Raw genomic sequence first — 22,421 nt, forward strand, 5'->3', positions numbered from 1 at the left:
ATAAATATAATTTCAATCAAATTACATGCATTTTTTTTATACCCACTCAAAGGTCATATTCCTCCACAATGGCATCTCTCTCTTTAGGCAGGTAACCCTTGCATGCCTTACTCTATTTAATAAAAACCTAACCTGACCTATGTGCCTAATTATAAGTATTTTAACATGCACAATTTTATATTTACATTTAGCCCTCAAGTTTGAAACTTTTGACTTAAAACATGTTTTAGGATACATTCATTATCAAATTCAAATCTTCTATACTAAAGGTCAACCTAAGTTGAGAACACTGGATATAGTAGAAATGGTATGCATCCGCCGAAGAATACAGTTGTACCGTGTTGAGAAGTAATATTGTGAAAATTACGCTGTGAAATATGAATACTGATGAACAAAAAGATTAAAAGGGAAAAAATTGTGTGAAACGATAGATTACTTTGCTTACCAGCTTTTTAATTAAAAATTTGCTAAATCATGTCAATCATTCGATAACCAGCAGGAAGACATCCCACCCTTTTGGGGCGGGCATTATTGGCGAAACTGCGAATTCCAGCAACCCCGACTTCATCCCATTCTCGATGAGAAAAGCAATTAAAGAATTCATTCATTCACTGACTGGGAGGAGAAAAAAAGCAATTCTCATGGTGACTGTATCAGCTTCGACATACGTGTTTAATTTTCAGCCTCATAAAGTTGGAAAACCACTGTGCAGTTCCACTAAGATTACCGTTATGAATGTTTTTGTCAAATTGCGGGAGCATTTTCCTAATAAATCCGATTACGATATTGTTACTTTTGCTGTTGATTTGACTGCTGTTTCTGTATCAAGCATAAATCGCATGAAATCCAAATTGAAAGAAAATGGCAGATTTTCGACTCCAGGTAAGAAACGACCTCTTAAGATTTGCGTACAGAAAACGAAAACTCCAGTGAATTTTGATTGAACGTGATGATATTCATAGACTCCAACCTTCAGCAAACCTTGTCAGTAGTCAACGCGCGAACGACATTTTTACAACTTTGAAAATGTGCGCGTAGCGTATGTTGTAATTAACCATTCATTAATTTTAAATTCATAATTTATTGTAATCAATTTTATTACATTTAAAATCCATATACATATAAAACTGAATAATTAAAAATATACCTTGTAAATTATATGCACATTTAATTAGAAATTTTCTTTTAACTCCTCAAGCATTCACTAATAAAAAGTACTTCAAATCACTACTAATCATAGAAAAAATCAGAAGCTATAAATCATATCTTTATTCTGGATATGATTTCTACAGGGAAATAAAATTTAAATAACCAAGAATGATACATATAAATATTAAACAAAATACGCATAATTTATCAATGCAAAGATTTATATGTAGCATGCTTAGCAAGCTTAAGTTCTGATTTTGAGAATGTTTTTTTATAACACCGTTCTTCATTTGCCTGCATATTTATTTTTTCAATCAAAACTGCTTCAAGAGTTTTAAGACCTAAATTTGGTCGAAATTCCGTCTGATTTTTTTTAACAATAGAAAAAATTCTTTCGCAAGCTGCATTTGAATGAGGTATTATTAAGACAGCAAGCATTACAGAAGGCAATACTTTGTATTTAATACACCCATTCCTATTTTTTAATTTGGCAATTTCTCCCCATGCTATATCAATACGCAAATCTACAATTTCTTTCAAATCATCTACTTGATACATGGAAAATTCAATTTCTACTTGATTAAGACATTTTTCATCAATAATGGATGGAAAAGTATTCATCAAGTAAAGAACAGATGAAAATGAGACTTCAGTTCTCAAGTTGATGTCAGCAACTTCAGCATGTTTTAGAAATGGATCACTCAGTGGAAATTTATCAATTATATATGAACATGCAGTTACAAAAAAAGCTCGCACAGAATTGAAAAATGATTTCACTTCACTTTCATTCAACTTGGCATTTTTTAAATATAGTCTTGTTTCCGCACCAATCACTAAATTTTCATTTTCTTTTTGTTTACTATACTTCTGAAATGGAATAGACGTTAGAGTAACATCTTCATTTTCTTTAGAAATTACTGATGGTTTTACGAATCTAACAAATAAATTCATTAAAAGTTCAAAAAGTTCTCTTCTCAATTTATGTATATAAGGAGCTTGTTGTTGCAAATTAATATTTACTGTTATCAACAAAAGCAAAGTATTTTTCAAAAATAACAAGTACAATTTGGTGGTCGGTGACTGTAAAATTTTTTTAATGTTTTGCAATCTCTTTCCTTCATTCTCACTGTTATCTGGTTTATCTCCAAAAAAATTTATCACAGCATCCCACTGTTCCAATATCCTTGTTATAGATTCTAAAAGAGACAACCATCTCGTACTGCAATATTTCAAAATTTTATGAGATTTTGCATCCTGTCCCAAAATTTGTTGAGCAACTTTGAAGCTATGCTTCCGTTTCGAACTTTTCTCCAAGTAAAAATATATATCTATTATCAACATTTCAATTTCTGAGCCAATTAATTTTTCAGTAGCTTTTTTTGCAGCTATATGCAAGAGGTGCCACGGACAACCTCGGGTGATTATACTTGGTTGATGCATTTTGATAAATGATGCTACACCTTTAAACTTTCCAATCATATTACTAGCATTATCTGAAGAAAATGATAAGCAATTTTTCCATTCTAAACCTTTGTTTTTAAAGTTTTCATTTATACAATTAAAAATACCTTCTCCTGTATTATTCGTGCATTCTAAAATAGAAATCAATGAAGTAATTATCACTCCCTTTTCTTTACTGTAGTATGTTATAACCAATGGGTACAGTTTGTTATCATTGTTATCATTACTTCCATCAGTACTTAGAGAAAATGATGTACTGCACACTGATTTTATAATATCAGCAACAGTATTTTCTGCAAGCGTTTTCACAATAGCAGCAGTTTTGATTTGACCGCAGCTAAATTTTTTTGCTATGGCAGTATCCGGAAACATTGCTTTGAAAAGCTCTTTGGAATGATCCGAAACAGAAAGCGGTATATTATGTTCAATTAAAAAACGAACAAAATAGCATTTGGCTTTTATAGGATCTGTTTCATCATCTTTTACTAAGAAATTTGTTATTTCTTTAGATTTTACGGTGCCAAGTTCTATATGCTTTTGAGAAAACACATGCCGTTTACAGTCATCTTTTCCGCCATGAGCAACTGAGAAGTCTTTGTTGCATACACTGCAGTGTGCGTGATTCACAGAAATTTCGGACGCTTTAATGCATGGAAATTCTGAAGAATATGAATCTTTAAACTTCTGCTTTCATAATTTTGGCTTCTTCGTTCGAGGCAGCATTATGATTAAAAATCTTTCACCTGATTCACAGTTCACAAGACACACGCTAAGCTCTCGCCGTAAACTACACAATGCAGCCGAATGCAGCCTAAACACGCATCAGCGAGGAACCTGGGAGACAGACAATTGGGTGGAACTATTGATAAGTCGTTAACGGTTGGAGTTAATGATCTACGATTGGCTAATTCTTCAAAACTAGGAACGCACTCAACACGTGATATATGATAACACGAGTATTCAGCCAATCATCGGATGAATTAGTTGGTTCCGTTTTGCGTACTGGTTCTCCTGCTCTTGTTTCTGTAAAATCCGTAGTTTTTTCCATACTTTTCGTAGCTCGTAGTTTTTCATGAATTTCCGTAGAAACTACGGAGAATCCGTAGTAGTTGGAGTCTATGGATATTCAATGCTGGAGGCATAGATATCTAAGAGATATAAAAAAATATCATTAACAGAGCAGGACAACTTATCACACTGATGGAACTTGGGTAAATTTGGGGTATTCTAAAACCAGAATTTGGGAGGATACATCTATAAAAAGTGCTAAGAGAGCCTTTTTGAGCAGTCTTTCAACAGGTTTAATTACTCGCACAGGAAAAGGCTCATGGTGTATAGTTGTTCATGTTGGTCATGAAAATGGATTTATTCCTGAAGCATGTGATATATTCGAAGCTAAGGAAAAGAAAGGAGATTACCACAGGGAAATGAATTCAGAATATTATGAAAACTGGTTTGAAAAAAAAATTACTGCCTAACTTGCTACTGAACAGTGTAATTGTGTTGGATAATGCATCTTGTCACAGCATTTTGTCTGAAAACATTCCTTTTTCAAGTACAAGGAAAGCAGACATTCAGCGCTGTTTGACAGAAAAAATTATTACTTGGGAAGTTGATATGTTAAAAGCAGAACTTTTAGTTCTCATTTTCAAGTTTCAAAAACAATTTGAATTACATTCGTATAGATGTTGTAGCTGCAGAAGCCGGACATACTGTGCTGCGTTTACCACCATATCATTGCGAACTGAACCCAATTGAACTCATATGGAGTAAGTAGTGTGAATGGATATGTAGCATCCAAAAACAGAACTTTCAAAAAGGACGTAAATTGATTGAGAATGGAATTGATTCAGTGACTCCTATGCAATGGGCTAAATGCGCGAGGCATGTAATAGAAGAGAAAGAGAAAATGTAGAAATTAGATTGTCTGGGGGGGTAGAACACAGTTGAGTGTGTGCTATTTAATATTGATGAGTCGGATAGTTCAGATTCTTCAAACGATAATCTTAGCGGGATTGAATACCTCATTTAAAAAAAGGAAATTAAAAATACAAGGGCCGTTTTCAAGGCCACAAATTTAAAAAAAGGCAGAACTATAAACAGTTATAAGTAAGGTTATAAATACAAGCTAACATCTATTAGAAAATATAATATGAAAGTGTCCCACCAGTAGCCGAATGCTTAAGATTGCTGAATACTGGTAGTTTGATTTTGTTTGAACCCAAGCAGGCTGGATTCATGGTCAGTTTTCATGGTTTTTGCCATATATAACATGAATATGAGACCATTTCCTTTAGAAAATCCTCACGAATGTATCTCACCCCTTAGTCAGATAGCTCTTGTGTGCTTTGCCATATTCAAATCACCTAACCTCGCCAATATGGGAAAACTGATCAATTAAATTAACTGTGGTAGGAGGAACAAGGATTTCAGTCTAAAGGATGAGATGTCTCCGTGGAGACTTTATAAGGGTAAAGCACTTCTTTTATATAATACACCGAGATACTCAAATACAGAGCTTACAGTTATTACATTACAGTTTAAATTTTTTATAATTTCTTAGTTCATATGAACATTTGCACTTTGTTATAACTAACAAAAGACATTTCTAATGTTATATTTTTAACTGATTGGTACAAGCTAATTGGTATAAGATCATTTACTTCTTAACTTTTATGTTTGTTTTACAATTTTAAGGTTTTTAATATTTTCTAATATCTTGGAATTTTTAATGGTAAACTCTTTTGTCATTAGACTCTAATCCGAAGATCTCAGTTTCCAGTAGTCTTATTTATTTTATTTTTGATTTTGAACAGTAATAAAAAAGATAGGATAAGATGTATTGTAGGAGAGTGATTGTCTGGGCATGATTGGAAGAGTATGCGTCTTAGGAGAGAATACAGGATATAATTTTTATTGATGTCTGCTTATAAATATAGTCAGAGTTTTTAAATAATTGAAAATTAAAATCAAATTAACATCTTTAGAAAATAAAAATCGGCATTTTTCTCTGGTTCATTGTTTTGGAAGCAACAAACTGTGTCTTCAAAATTAAAGAAAATAACTTCTACCAGATTTTTTAAATTTATATATTTTACTTTTAACTAAGCGAACAGTCATGGGAAAAAAATTTAACCCAAACTACAAGGAATACATTGTTAGCTCTACCGTTTCAAGTTTTAAGTAATGATTCAGGTTTTAAATGTCATCAAATTCGTATTCATCATAGTTAGATTATGGTGAAAAATTTCATATAAATTAAGACAATATCATGCCCTACATTTTACACTACAATGAACTAACAATTTCAACTGCAGCTTCATCACATAAAAAGATTGTTACTTAAAAATACGCTGGATTTGGCAAGAAGTCGCCAAATGTGTAGCTATTTGGAGGAATTGAATTTTCGCGGGTGGTTTGGTGTGTATGGATAACTTGAAGAACAGGGTGAAAAGCTGTGAAAAGGTCATTCTAGCTTTGTATGTGTTCTTAGGTTAGCTTGATGTGAAGTATAGTAAATATATTTTGGCAGAGCACTCAATACCTCTTTTAGCGATTTTACCCAGTTTAATAATTCTTTGATAATACAATACATAATTATTATCCATTTCACATTTAAACATTAACCGCATTGTCATCAGATCTCAATCTTAATTGCCTTACTCTACATAATATTGCTTCATTCGTCAAATTCACAAATGTATCTGTCTTCTGTTCCACACATTTGCGTAAAAATGTACATAATTTTACACAAATGTGTCGTTACAAATCAAGGAAAAGTTAACTTATTGGCATATCTGTGTGTATATTTATTAATTTTGACGAGGATTGCAGCATTTGTTGGTAATTTTATTTTTTAATTAACCCAAATAAGTAATTAACCTAAATAAATAAAACACGTAAACCCAAAGTGATTATTTTTCAGTTATAAACAAATAAAATGATAAGTTTAAAAGGAGCAACTACAAAGCCTCTCCTCCAAAAAATTTTTAAAAGTACATGTAACAATAACATGTGGATGATAAAAAAATTTATTTTATTTAAAACATTTTGGCATCTGAAACATAAAATAAAAGTAGTGAATATTCTATCAAGGGTATCAAAAGACATATATAATTTTAAAGGTTTTGTTATAAGGTATTTCTCCTGCCTTCCTAGCATGCCTTCACGGTTCTGCACGCTGGGCTGGTATTCCATAGGTCCATGGTTCCATTCCTGGCGAACGCGTAATTTTTCATTTCTCTGGCTTCCAAAAAAATCCTAATATCTCTACAGTGGTGCCCGAACTAAAAAGTGTGTTGGATGATGATTCTCCTCACCCAAGATTTGACGATTGGGTCCCTTAAAAACCCCAGTCGCCCTTTAAAAGGGAGAGTACATAAGGTATTTCTCCCATCTTCCTAGCATGCCTTCGTGGTGTAATGGTTCTGCACGCTGGGCTGGTAATCCAGTGGTCTGCAGTTCAATTTCCGCTGAGGGCATTGCTAATTTTTCATCTTGCTTGCTTCCAAAAATACCTAATATCTCTACATCGTAAAGTATTTTCCATTCTTTAAGCATAACATTTTTGCTAAAATCTACATTTTTGTAGTTCAACAAGCTTAGAATTTTATAAAACAAATTCATAATCAAAATCACTGTTGTTAGTTATCAAAAAATAACCAAGATGCGATTTTTTGCGTAAATGCCACTAAACTATACAAATTGCTATTATCCATCACACTATTAATGTTTCTTTTATGAGGAAGTGTCCCGTTTTTCAATTTGTATAGAACTGTCATATGTCAAAATACTATCAGAGTACTGTCAAGGGAGCTTTTGAATGTAAAAAAAAAAAAACCCACCCCATCTTTAGACCGAAGCATCATAGTGCAGGTTTGGCCCCACCTTCTTTTCTTACCTCCGATGGATGGGACAGACATTTTGAAATAATCAACCTGTTTAGTACAGGAATCAGTTAAATGCATGGAGCTATTTTAAGGACTGGCTTTATTAGCAGTTTGTTACTCTGGCAGAAAAGTTCTACAATGAAAAATTCTGTCAAGGAATGCATTTCTCTTTCTTGACAATGCCTCATCCAATCCTGATTTGGCATAACACAACAGAGAGTGTAATAGCTGTGTTTCTCCCTTCTAATGGGAGTCTGATATGTTAACAGTCTAAGCAATTTTGAAGCACTAAAGAACAGATACAGATAGGGCAATCTTAATAGATGGGCATGCTGGACACTTGCCAGGGTATCCCACCAGCTCAGAGGCCCCATGGCAATCCATTCATATTTCATTTTTGTCAGTGGTTGCTGTAGGAACCCCAGCACATAGGTTTGTCCGGAGGCCCATAATGCTGTAAAGATGCCACCGATAGAGATGTGAACCACCTCTCTCATCTCTACCATGGAAAAAGGTTGTGATGTGATTGATAAATGAATGAAAATAGACATGTTGAATATATTGCAGATATCTGAATATTGGAATGAAATTGAGCATATGAGGGTTGTTGGTTTCTAGATAAAATTTCTGGATCTTTCAAAAAAAAAAAAAAAAAATTGTGTTTCAAGAAAGCACAGAAGAGAAAGAAAATTATGAAATCATGGATCCATCAGTCAATATTACTTTCAATTAAGACTCTACAACCTACTTTATTTACGTAACCAAAACAGTTCAATGTCTATTAATTAAGATTAATCATTTATTTATATTTTAAAGTGGATCAGGAATTAGTAGAAATTATGAGCCACCAGGGTATAATATAAGCACATCTAATAAAGTCACTATTCAACATATATTCAGCAACTAACACACCATTAATAAACACAAGTTAAAAAATTTTTAATTTTCAAAACAACATGAAATTTTATAGAATTAAAGAAAAGTAATGTAAATATAAAAAAACTAAAAGAGGCAACTCACTTTCAGTCATCTCCTTAAACAATGCCACAACTTCAGGATGGTATCGCAGCAGTTTCTCAGATACTTTTACAAGGGACACTAGAATTTTTCTAAGCTCAGTATGAAACTGCAATAAAGAAATTGACCAAGATTTCAGCAAGATATCAAATAATAATTTTACAGGAAAATCAGCACCTAAAAGTTATTTATAAAAAATAATTATAAACTATAAACATAATTTACTCCCCAACTATACATAATGATCAACTTTGATCGGTAAAAAATGTTTACTTCCAGAGAAGAAATCAAAGTTCATAGAGTTTTAATCAGAATTTATAATAAATTACAGTTTCTTTTCTTTTCTGATTTATTAAAATATTGTGGTCATTTCAAAATATTTTGCGATACATTCTGATTATCTGCACTCTCCTTTCTGAAAAGTTGCCAAACATTGGTGACTAATTTTTCATCAAGCTCAGACATGAAAGATAATAGTCTTTTTTGAAAACTGATGCCACATTAAGAATCACATACAACAACCAATTAACAAAATTTAAAATGCAAGAAACATCCATCAAAACACTTTTTTAGGGGGGCATTGTTCTTCCCACATTCATCACAATCTGTTTTAACTCCAAAAAAAAAATCAGAAAATTGCAGAAACCTGGTATTGTGCAGAACTTAGCACTGCACACACTATTGTTTTCTTTATGAACACAGCAGTCTGTCTTTGCTTAAAAACAATCAGGGAACTGCATAAATTTTGATCCTTAAAATGTGATCATTTACGAAGTAGAACTTATTAGAATGTGAATTTTTGCATTCTCTACTGTTAGGCAAAATGGTATATTTCTCAAGAAATGCAGCACTTTTTTTTTCATCAGCCTGGAAATTCCATAGTGTCGTTACGAGTCGTAACAAGGAAAAGAAACATACATAATGCAACAAAAATACATACTAATGACCTTCATCAATGCAACAAAAACAAACAGTAATGACCAGTACTCATCTACTGTGAATTTGCCTCATGAATACTTTTCAAACGGGAAGGAGAGGGTTGTGTAGATAATCAGAAAGAACTAATTTTGCTTTCTATATATAATAATCAAAGATTTCATTGGTGAGAATAGTAGTAATGTGTATGTAGTGCATTACCATAAGCAAAATCCTTTAACCTTTTACCATCTCCATCGTTATAAAAAGCACAAGCTCATATTTTTTTCTGCCTAACTTTTTACAGCACAGAAAGTACCGATCATTATTCCTCTATTCGTTGTTAATGCTTTGCTCACAGCTGTAATTTTGATGACCTCAATTAGTTGCAATCAATATATTATAGAAACTTTTAAGTTTTTTGGGGGGGAGGAATGGGGAAAGTGAGAAATTGGTTATGCCATGCTCAGATTAAATCTGCAGATTTTATAACTGCTACCTGGATATGCTATCTGCTTATGCCATAAGAGCTCATACAGAAGAATGAAATAATCCTTTATATTTTCTCTTCAAGAGCAATTATGAACAGGCAAGAAACTCAACTCGACCAAATCTGAACAGTCATGAGTTCTTGACTATCGCATTTTAATCTAAATGATACTATAGAGAATATTAACTTTTTTTTGAGCCAGGATATTTGAGAAACCCAGTGGCTAAGCTGGGATCTAAACTACAGATTTTCCAACTGTTACCTAGCTATGCTAATTATTTACACCATCAATGCATGCACAGACAAACACAATAATTCTTTATAAAATAATATACCTGACTAAGTATGTTGTCCTTTAATTATGACACAATGAAAAAAAAATAATTTACCAGATTAAAATTGTACTAATGAAAGAAAAAACAAAGTAACTATTTTGGTGACAGTAATGGAGTTTAGTGATAAAAATTAGAAAGTTTAGTGATAAAAATTAGAAATATTAAATAGGATAAATAATTTTGGTACTATTCCGTTTTGAGGACTGTAAAAAATTGCGGCAAAAATGTATGCCCAAAAGCACCAAATCTAGCGTACACGCTGATTTCAATTTGCGTAAGTTTAGATAGTACTATATTTCTTAAGACAACATTGAAGTAGTTTAATTTTTTAATCTTTTTTTGATTTTAAATCCTTTTCTGATATCCTATGGATTTAAGAATTTGAGAGTTGTTTTATGAACTGTTTTTAAGAATTTCGGATACTCGTTATCCATGTACATATCGACCCATTTTCACTTTAAAAAAAATTCCAAAATTGCACAAAAATGGCACTGTGCACACCCGACTTTATCTATGTACACATCGACCTATTTTCACTTAAAAAGTAAAAGAAAATTGACAAAAAATTCATTTGTTTTTAACCCTTGTAAAAAAAGTACCAAACAAATAAGTGGGCGATTCTGCACTTTACCAAGAATGTTTTCAAAAAAAAAGGTATCATTCATTATAGAAAATTATTTTTGAACAACCAACAAGATGAAATTATGCTTTAGCTATAACTCGGTAGTGAAATAGCAATGCAGGAATCCTTTCAGTTATGTTTAGCTTTTTTTATATATAAATTATAATAATGATCTGAAATAGTCATTTACTCTTATGCTTCCATTCAGTTATGTTTAGCCTTTTTTTATATAAATTATAATAATAAAAAGTATTATGTGAAAATAACCTTTCATCTAAATTAAAACAATAATCTTTAGATAGTTATTTACTATTATACTTCCTTTCTTGCGTTAGGGTTGCCGCAATTATTTTTGGCAGCACTGGCATCAACAATAGTTTGGCGATTTTTTACGGTCCTCAAAACGGAATAGTACCATAATGGTTCATTAGTACATCTAAATAAATTTAATGAAATAACTGCCAGGCACACAAAAGATATCTCTAGAGAGATCCATCACGAATGATAGTCAGGAGTACATTAATTTATAAAGGGGGTGTTTACATATTTTTAGAATGATTTCTAGCAACAGCTTATTATTTGAAATGAGAAATACCATTTGCTACTTTTAAATTTATTTTTCTTTTAAAATATCACATGTAAATAAGCTGTTGATTGAAGGATATGTTTTTGTGCTTTAGAAGAGAAATATTCCAATTCCACATTTAAAAAACATGAAATCCAGGTATCAAAATTTCTAAATGCAAAATAAGTAACATTATTAATTAGAAAGAAAATGACTATCAATCATTACTGTAGTGCCTGGTCCTCCATAACTTTAATCCTGAAAGTAAATAGCACCTTTGAGGTGGACGAAAAGAGTTAGTTGGAGACTGGCTTACAGCGGGAGAGGCCGAATTTTCAGTGTAGTGATTTTGTAATCAACAATCCTGCTCTAACTAACATAGTTTATATTTGTACAAAATGCATATAATCTATGTTTGTGTTGTAAATAAATGAGAAATTTAACCTGAGTGTCATTAACTGTGTACAAGGCGCGACACCGGCCACAACTGAATCTTAGACTGGTGTAGTGGACTAGATCAGAATCAAAACTACATTTCTCAACTAACAAGTAATTTACACTTACCTATTACTTTCAAAGTAACTCTGATTGTAAATTATAGTTATGAAAACTGTTCAATGAGATAAATAACAAGTTTCTGTAATAGTCTGAAGTAATTAGTGCTATATTATGAAAACGTAACAAAGGCAAAAAATATTCTCAGTTAAAGGTCTCAAAAAACAAGATATGCCGCTATTGGCTAAAGAATTATGTCAGGATGCTGATGAAAGTCTTAAACTCATGGAACTGAAAGATAACTTTATTAACAACAATGATTACAAAACTGATCCTGAATTCATTAAATCAATGCTCATATCCATAACTGATGACAGAAAATCAGCTGAACTGGAAGCTGAAAAGTTGAAGATAGAAAAGTTTAAACTAGAGAAAGAACATGAGCTAGAAATCATAAGACTTGGAGCTAATTCTAATCTTTCGAAAAATCAGCTGAAGAATTGGAAGCTGAAAAGTTGAAGCTAAAAAAGTTTAAACTAGAGAAAGAACATGAGCTAGAAATCATAAGACTTAGAGCTAATTATAATCTTTTGGATTAGATTCATATATAATTCTAATCTTTCGGATAACACATCTTTAGAAAATTTAATTAAAAGCATAAAAACACTAGCGATATCTGTTTCGACTCATCCAGAATCATGGACACTTTATTTCTTTTTGCTAGAACTAGCGTTTAAGATAAAAAAGTGTGTCAGAAGAGTGCATAGCAGAAATTTTGATTTGTTTGGGTGAAAATGTAACAAATGCTTTATGTTAGTAAAGATGATGTCAAAAATTATGAAGCAGTTAAGAATAAAATCTTAAAAGAATATCAGCCAACTGCTCAAGAATGTTTAGAAATATTTTGAATGGCTAAACGTCAGTCGGGAAACACACAGTTTGCAGCGCAGTTAATGAATGACACAGTGGAAATACTATTTCCTGTTCAAGAATGCAAATGATTTAAATACAGTTCAAGAATTAATTGTAGCCGATATATTAATGCAAACTCTTGATCATGAGACAGCTATGCATATAAACGTAAAACAAAGTAATAGTTGGTTAAAATCCACAGAAATCAGAAAGGAATGTGACACATTTTTTTTCTTGCAAAAGAATATCATTAAATGATACTGGTAACTATTCTCAGAAAACATTGAATATTGAAATCAAAAGTATCCCCTCTGTACTCCCTCCAATGTGAAAAAAGGACAGTTTGTCCAAAACTACCAAACTTAAAAAGGATTGAAATACTTATGGATCCTTCCAACGTATAGCTACAAACTGTCAGAAAAAATTTTAACACGAAAATCAAAATAAAACTCATTTTGAAAGTAGCAAATTACAGAAAAATGATGCTGTTGTGGCCCAAATTAATACAGAATACATCGATAAGAAACACATTGAAATTTAGCCTCTGCAGTATGTGAAAATACTAGTTGAAAATAAAGAAATTTATGCTATTACCGATTCAGCTATAGAATCTGATATTAAACAATAATATTTTCTGCATTCAATGAAGAAATAGAAGTGAAATAAGGTCATTTATGTTGTTGAAAGATGATGATTCCAATTTATTAAGTTACCCGGTAGACTTCTTGGTGGCAAAGATGGATTACTTGAATGTAGATTGTTTATTACCAGTATAAACCTTTTAACTCTTGAACGATGGGTAAACGAAACTGGAGGTGAAACAGAAAAGTGTTTACACTACATGGTGCAAAATATGCCTAAAATAAATTTTCCTCTCTCAGATGCAGAAACCAAAATACAAAAGAGGGACGACCCATATGTCAACATGCATTCAGTAATAACTCCAAACCATATATTCAAAAATGATCAACATAATGAAATTCCGAGAGAAGATGTGTTCACTTAAAGTAAGAATTCACTTAAAACAGTGAAAAAGAAATTTTATGGAACTTGATAATATAATTTTTCATATGGATAAAGTAATGGGAAATTCAATTCAGCAGTTAACGTATGCTCGAGAGATATGTGATCCACTGAGCATTCTGAAATCAATTGGAGTGGTGAGACACCAATATTTTTAAATATGAAGCAATCAGTTGTTGATTACTTACAGGAAATGAAAATACACTTAGAACAAGCAGCTTATCAAGCATCCTTGACAGCATCAGAGGAACAGACAGCTTATTTGAATTACTTTAATCACATAGCTATTCCTAAAAAATTTAAAGTAGAAGATAAAATTTATTTGATTTTTTCTTACTTATCTAATAAACTGCAGGCAAGATGGACTGGTCCAGGGAAGATTACAAAGTACTGTCCACCCCATTCATACAAAATCAAACTCTCTGATGATAAAGACATGCATGCTCATATGAACAAAAACAGAAAATATATCACTAGAGTAAATGCCATGGGAGTTATCTTCGAAATCTCAAGATATAAAAATTGTTCTCAAGAAACTGCAACTTGAACATTTAACAAATGACTGACAGCAACAAATCTGACAACTCATAAGGAATCACAAATCGTTATTTACAGGTAAAGTGAAAATTACAAAATAAAATTAAAACCCAATGAAGAAAGGGGAAAAACCACATATTTACCGAATTCTTGAAATATTGACAATATTACAGTTTTTTCAAAGGACGCCAAGTTTGAAGATTTACAATCAATATCAGCAAATGTGATTTTGACAAACCACATATCAAATATTTGAATTATGTAATTGGTTCTAAAACATCACACGAGTCTTGAGAAGACAAAAGGAATTTCCAGATTATCAAAACCAAAGACAAAGAAGCAGCTCAGAAGTTTATCAGGCCTATGTAATTATTATAATGACGATATTCTAAAATATTCTGAATTAGTATACCCACTTACTGAATTTACAAAGAAGATACCTGAGGAAATACTTTGGAGAGGGAGCATAACATAGCTTTTGAGGAAATCAAAAAAGCTCTGACTATAGCTCCATCATTGTATCCATCGGTTTTGACGCAAGAATTCATTATGCATTGTGGTGCCTCTCAAATAGGCATTGCAGCAAGTTTATCTCAAAATTTCAATACACAGATTTATCTCATAGCCTATGCAAGTCAGAAGTTACTTTGAACTCAGCAATCACGATCTACTTTTGAAAGAGAAATGTATGCTATTGCATGAAATTTGAAGAAATATGAAATTTGGATTTTCAGATACAAAACTGAACTATACACTGACAATAATCCATTACCTTACTTAAGTAAATGTACATCGCAATCATCTAGATCACAACAATGGGCTTTTGCCTTATAAAAATACAATATCAATATGAAGCCAAAGCAGGTAAAGCCAAAGCAGATGGTTTATCCAGACTGATAAAAGAATGATTATCTTTTTCTTACATGGACAGAAAAACTTTTTAGATACTTGATTATATGTACAATTTATAAAGACTTTAAATTTATTGACTTAGATTGATAGATTAATTTTCTTATTTTCTTTACAGCTTATTGCAAGATATTTCTTTACTGAGCAATATTTGTAATATTACAGAAATTAGATATTACAGCAATTAGCTAATTTAAGCATAACATTCTTAACCAATTTTTTTAAGCTTTTATTTAAAAATATTTACTTTAAGAATTTATTTTGTTATGAAAATGTTGCAATATTTTTACATTTTCTTTTAATTTTAATACTTAAGTATCAGATTAATACATGTAATGTTGGATTGTGAGCACTTAGCCTTTTGTCATCAGAATGTGACTGGACATCCTGCTCAACCACAATCTTATGGGGGAGGTGTAGTGCCTGGTTGTCTGAAACTTTACTCCTAGAAGTAAGTATCATCCTCGAGGTGGAGAAAAAGAGTTAGTTGGAGACTGGCTTTTCACAGGAGAGGCCAAATGTTCAGTGTAATGATTTCATAATCAACAATTTTGCCTTAATTAATATATTTTCTATTTGTATAAAACAAATAAAGCTAGGTTTATGTTGTAAACAAATTAGAAAATTAATCTGAGTGTCATTAACTGTGTACAAGACGCAACACTGGCCAAAACTGAAACTTACAATTACTTCTACATGGAAAGAAGACTCCAAATGAATATCTGAAAAAGATACGTACTGTTTTTAATGTTTCAGAACTTAAATCATTTGTAATAAGAGAAAATCCACTCGTACAGAAATCAACTGCAAAGTCTTTCAATACATCTGTAGCAACAATAAACAAAATCGACTTACAACTTAATAAAGCCATAAAGCATAATGTTCACCATCTTTCACCAAGGCATGAGGGTCACTGCAGGACCCTGTATGAAAATTATTTAGTGGGAAATAAATGAAAATATACTGTGATCCTTGATGAAGCATGGGTTTACCTAAATGACTGCAAGGGAAAAAAATCTATTTGTTATTGAAAATGTAGAGGGAAAAAAAAAAAACATGTACAAATCTGCAATGCAAAGAAAGTTTTAGTAAAAGGTTTATGATGGTCGCAGGAATTTCTTAAAATTAGAAATTAAAAACAAGTAGAGTGGGAAAAAAATGTTAAAATCAACTCCACTTTGGAGAGAAAGTTTTATGTCTGAAATTTACAAAAGAAATTCTGTTTCTTTATCCTAATGACGTTCAAAGAGTGAAACTTAAACAAGATAAAACACCAAGTCATAATTTGAAAAGTACAACTGCATTCCTTGATAAAATGAAGACTGAATGAAAATATATATAGAGAGAGACTGAGCTTTACAAAGCATTCTTTCAAAGTCCCCTAATGTTTCACTTATGAACTATTGTGCCTTTGATCTATCAAAAAGTGCTTTTTTTAAGCAGAAACTCACCACAATGGATGGATTCTGGAAAGAAGTGGAAGTGGAATGGAAACCAACACTCCTGGAAGTTTTAGAAAAAGACCTTTTATCATGAAATCAAGATGCAGACCTTATAGTCCAGAAATAGGCTACTAGATTGAGCATTTAAAAAAATACTCTTTATATTTTAAAAGATAATTAAATTACTTCAAAATCATTCTAAAAATGTGTAAACGCCCTCTGTAGTTATATTACATTTGTAAAAAATTACAAATACTACCTACCAATTTGTTAAGTTGAAATAGCCACCCCCTGAAAAAATTTAAGACTTCAATAGGGTTTTCCCCCTTCTTTTTGGTCATTTGTTAACCTTGCATTATTTATTAAAACAATAACTGAGATACAGAATAAACTGAAATTACAAATTTCTCTTTAGAAACATTATTTCAGCAGAAAACATATGCATATATATATTTGTGTAACACTGCATAACATCATATATGTGAATTGTATAACATTACGATAACATACGTCAACAGGCACAGGAGGATTTTCAATTGAATTCTCGATGTTTTTTGAATGCAGATTTGCTGTTTCTTTTTGTATCTCAGCTTCAGTTGGGCCTCGGCACTTTTCTTCTTTCTGAAAAAAAGAATAAAATAGAATATACCCATACCAGTTTTTCAAGCCATGAAATCTAAAAATTGGAAAATTAATCTTATTCACATTGTCACATGTTATGCTTGGCAGGTAGAAAAAGAATCAACACTAAAGCTAAAAGCATTGCATTTAATTAATTTTCAATTACTCTTCAAAATATATCACACATCCTACATTCTAAGACACTAACTTTCTTTTAAAAAAATCTTTAAAAAAAATTGTAAATTTGCATAAAAAATAGTGAATATTGCATATATTACTCTTCTTGTTCTACATGTCAAAGAAAAATATTTCGTGATGGGAAAACTAAATCAAGTCTACTTTCCAAAAGTGCTAATATGCCATATAAAGTTAATTTGGGGGGTAGATGATTAAATCACATCAATTTTCATGACTAATCATTTTAAAAAATTAGCATTATCAAGTGCTGAAAAATTATGTTACATAACTGCAAATTTATACACTTGTGTTTCATTTTGTATGCAAAATACTTGTTAAAGCAGAACTTTACACACATTAAGGAAACAGCTGTGTTTAAGCAAGAACAGACAAATATCCCCCCCCCTGAAAGGACAATTCTTTCTGTTCTCTTCATGGAGATGAAAGACGACAAACATGAAGACTGACTTTACTGAAGTAATAAAATCACATTATGGAGCTAAAAGTCAATGTTACAGTAGATGCCATTTAATGTGACTGCAGTTAATTTTATCATTCAGATATTATTATCAAATTGCCCAAGTTTTAAAGTTTACACACGAAAACATGAAAAATACATTGCTTATTGTGATCAATAATTTGGCTAATATTATCAAGTTATTTTAGCTAAAGTTGCCAAATAAGGTCATAATAGATTACAGAAATTGCTAAGTGTTAGAGAAATGTTGCCAAATATGGGATTATGTCACCAAACAGCATGCTTTCGATTTAATCAACAATATAAATTTAGGCAAAAAAAGCAATTTTAATATGGCTAACATTTTGAATAATCTATTTTGAAGATGACTAGACGAAGGTCCTCTTCTTCAGCAGCAAAATTTTTCTCCCCATTCCACTCCTTTAAAAAAAAAAATCTATACCAAACATAAATTGCATCTTTGCCTCTTCCAGTGAATAAGTGAGTATTAAGATTAGGGGTACAGTATTGACATTGATGGTACAGTATATTTTTAGAAATGTTACATACAATTCATAAATGATATTAAATAAAATAATAATAACATAATAAAGATAAAATAATAATAATCATAAATGACATTAAAAACATTATTTGTAAACAAATGTTTTAACTTTCCTTATTAAAATTCCACGAAAATAGTTATTCATATATTTCTTGGTGTATTTATATTAAATTGATTAAATTTCATTGGAAGATATATTTTCTCATTTAATGCCATCATTTAAATGCCATCATTTGGTTAATGTCATAAAAATAGCCGTGAACAAACATGATCACATTATCTGACGCTTACTTACTTTGGAGTCACTGTATAAGGCAGGAGTTGACAAACTTTTTCAGTTGGCTTACAAGCTTTCACTTACACGTTTAGTATTTTGTCATGGCACCCTAGTCATGTTCAATGAAGGGTTGTTCAAGGTTTGTGCTTTACAACCTGCTTACTACATAGTGTTATAGCAAATCACACTTCATTAAATATGACTGTATATTGATACTAGTGACCAGGCATAGAAATGACAGCAACCACAATCTGAGGCTGCTCATATAGGCATATATTGAACTGATACACAAGAATATTATTATTATTAAAGAAAAATAGGAAAAATCAATGGGACGGATGAGCTTGCTGAGGTGACAGCGAAGGATAGACACTGCCATTCTCTTTTCTTGCTCCAAGATGATCTTTGAATGATATTTGCTCTTTATTATAGTTAAAGCTGAAAATCTGGTTTCACATAAATATGATGTTACAAAAGGAATGAGAATCTTTAAAGCTTTTGAACTTAAGAGTTTGATATACATTTTTGATGATTATCCAAAACTCCACCAAATCGGAACAAGCAAATTTTGTTTTAACTCTTTGAAATCTAGACCCTTTGCTAACCGGTATCCTGAAAATACCGAACCACCCGAAATACTTTTCCAGTTTTACAGAAATTTCTTCCCCTCCGCATCCATTAATGCAGAAATAGGTGTGAGGATTTTGAATGACATCCTTTGTACTACCTAACAAAGTTTCCATTAGCCTCTGACCCTGTTCTTTATATACCTATTCTGAAGGTCAGACCAACAAGCCTTTCTGGCTTTGTTATTATCACGACTGAGATTTTGTTTACTTCCGTTATTTTTATACGAAGGAATAAATTGATTAAAAATAAATATAATCCTTAAATTTTTAAACTGCACTTTTATTGCTGTTTAAAGCTTAAAAGCACACTGTACCAAAAAAGAATCAACAACGAAATGTCAAGAGCAACCAAAAGATAAGAAACCTCTAAGGACAAGCTGTCTGCAGTAAACTGATACAATGCATTTGTCGTAAGAGTTGTTGTCATAAGAGCTGTTGTCATAAGAGAGTTTGGTGGAACTTGAGCATGGAAAGGATTTTGGATCCACAAAATATTTCTCGATATTTTGCAATGCCTCCTATGAAGGCATATACAGTAATAATTAGTTTTGAAAGTTTAGTAATTAAGCAATAAAATTTTTTATGTTATGTAATAATTAGTTTTCAAAGTTTAGTAATTAAACAATAAAATTTTTTATGTTATATAATAATTGGTTTTCAAAGTTTAATAATTAAACAATAAAAATTTTTATGTTATGCAATAATTAGTATTGGCAAAGATCACTGAAAATACATGTTCAATGATGCAGTATTTATCAGGTGTCTATGGATTTTGCTGCAGAAATATATAGATGATGATATAGTTTTTCCTTCGGTTACCCGTAAATACAAGTCAGATTTCCGTAGAAAGTTATCTGTAAAGACCTCTCCCAAAGCAGGTAATGGAATTCCGTTATTTTACCATACTAAACTACACATTAATTTTTCTAATTTTGCAATATCCTTAGAAGAATCGTTTTCTGAAGTCCTCAGGATTCGAATCAGCGGAAATTGTAATTATATACATTGACGAAATAAATGAAGACATAGTTTGGGGTTTTAAAAACATGAATCGTTAAAAAACTCGGAAGTTATTTTAAGGTTCAAAAGCGATTTTATACCTAAATGTAATAAATAAATAATAATAATAATAATAAAAAAAGAAATAAAAAAGTGATAAGACTGAAATTGACAGAAAAAGAAAATAAAAATGCATTAAATGGGCAGTGAAACTAACACGCAAGAAACTTGGCAAATGTCCCAAAAACAATAAGAAAAATTAAAGCATAAAAGTAATTTATAAAGGCTTAAAAATTAACTTTTTAATTTATTAATGATATCAATTAAAATGGAAGTGCACTAGAACAGTTTATTTAATTGCACGGAAATTTCTTGACGTAATGAATAACGGTCAAGGTTAAACTGAAAAGATAATTAGAGGTCAAGATAAGCAGAACGCCGGGGAAAAGACGTGATAATTAGAGATCGGAGGCTTCGAAACTAAAAATAACGCAGGCAAACAAAATATTCAAAACAATTAAAAAATAGTTAAAAATTTGAAATTGAATTTATGATAGTATTTTATGCGGATTTGTTCGGAAGACAGCTGTGTGTGTTATAAAACTTATTTTTTAAATCTCCAGATGCGAAAGTTTGATATATATCAGGCGATATTGCTTTAAATTTTGAAAAAGGCTTTTTTCCTTCAATGCAGTCTCTTGGATGCATACCTAAAATAGTTTCTATGGCAGTTTATGAAGTGACTTCTACTGTAGCTCTGCATTAATTTTTAAGAACTTTTTAAAGGATTCAGTCTAGACTTGATGAAATCATAGTTTTTCATTTCTTCTTGATGATTTCGCAAATTTTAACAACATGAAAAGGCCTTGTAAAATAGAGACTTTAAAATCAAATTGCATATGGACTGAACGCACGATCTGAAAGCAGCCTGACGGGCCTGAAATTTTCTTTCCTTATCTTTTTTTTAAACAATTTAAAACAAAATGAAACAATTTTTGATTAAAATTGACTGATTAAATATTTATCAAAACATGCATATACAATAATGATAATAATACTCGAAAGGAAAAATTCAAAATTTTATTTATTTTTTATCTGAAATCTAGAGGCTAGTAGCTACGAAAAATTTCTGCTGGTTACATTTTATAATTCGAACGTATTGGAGGCCTAATGTTAAGTTTTCAGACCGACATTTACCCTTAAATGTTTCAAGTTATTTAGGGGACAATTCAGGGAACTAATCACTAAATACAGTGTCTCAAAAAAATGATGGGACACTTGTGCTTTACAAAAGGAAACTGCAATAAAATAATATTAAAAACATGTAAAATTTTTTGTGGGTGTGTTTCATACTTAAATTTAGTAACAATTATTACATAACATACATTTTCTCAAAATATTAAAATATTAATTTAATAAAAATACAATTGTTTAGAACGGAGCAGAAAATGGCTCACTTAAGTGATGGGACACTTACTTTTCCATCAAATATTTATCCAAAAATTTTACTTTTTAAACGGTTTTAGTATTTTGTTGGATTTCCTTTTACTTTTAAAACATGATTTAATCTTCTTGGGATGGATTCGACTAATCTTTTTGTGATTTCTGGAGTGATTTTACCCCATTCTTCTTGAAGCACCGATTTTAATTGTTGTTTTGAAGAAATGGTGTGTTTGCGAATTCTTGATTCCAATTCTTGCCAAATATTCTCTATGGGATTTAATTGTGGACATTGTGGGGGTGTTTTTATTATTTCAGGACAGTTATACAGCAGCCAGAGTCTAACGTTCAAAGCACTGTGCTTGGGGTCATTGTCCTGGTAGAATTTAAAATCGTTATGAAGGTTCAATTTTCGTGCTGAAGATTTCAAATTTTTGATTTAAAATGTCAATATACTTGTACTGATCCATTATACTGTCAATAAAAACAAGATTA

General features: G+C 31.2%; 1 protein-coding gene across 3 annotated transcripts in view; it reads right to left on the bottom strand.

The window, feature by feature from the left end:
- Kpc2 (Kip1 ubiquitination-promoting complex subunit 2) overlaps positions 1-22,421 on the bottom strand; it is an 88,773-nt gene that overhangs the window by 48,517 nt on the left and 17,835 nt on the right. For all 3 annotated transcript variants that reach the window (XM_035353219.2, XM_085824050.1, XM_035353218.2), the window contains exons 3-4: positions 17,272-17,382; positions 8,520-8,625 (exon numbers count right to left, since the gene is read on the bottom strand). In XM_035353219.2, the coding sequence (XP_035209110.1) occupies positions 8,520-8,625; positions 17,272-17,382 (217 nt within the window). The remainder of the gene's footprint in view (positions 1-8,519; positions 8,626-17,271; positions 17,383-22,421) is intronic.

This window comes from Stegodyphus dumicola, chromosome 9 (assembly GCF_044657685.1).
Source record: "Stegodyphus dumicola isolate Sdum_Otavi_A_Nest chromosome 9, ASM4465768v1".
NCBI lineage: Eukaryota > Metazoa > Arthropoda > Arachnida > Araneae > Eresidae > Stegodyphus > Stegodyphus dumicola.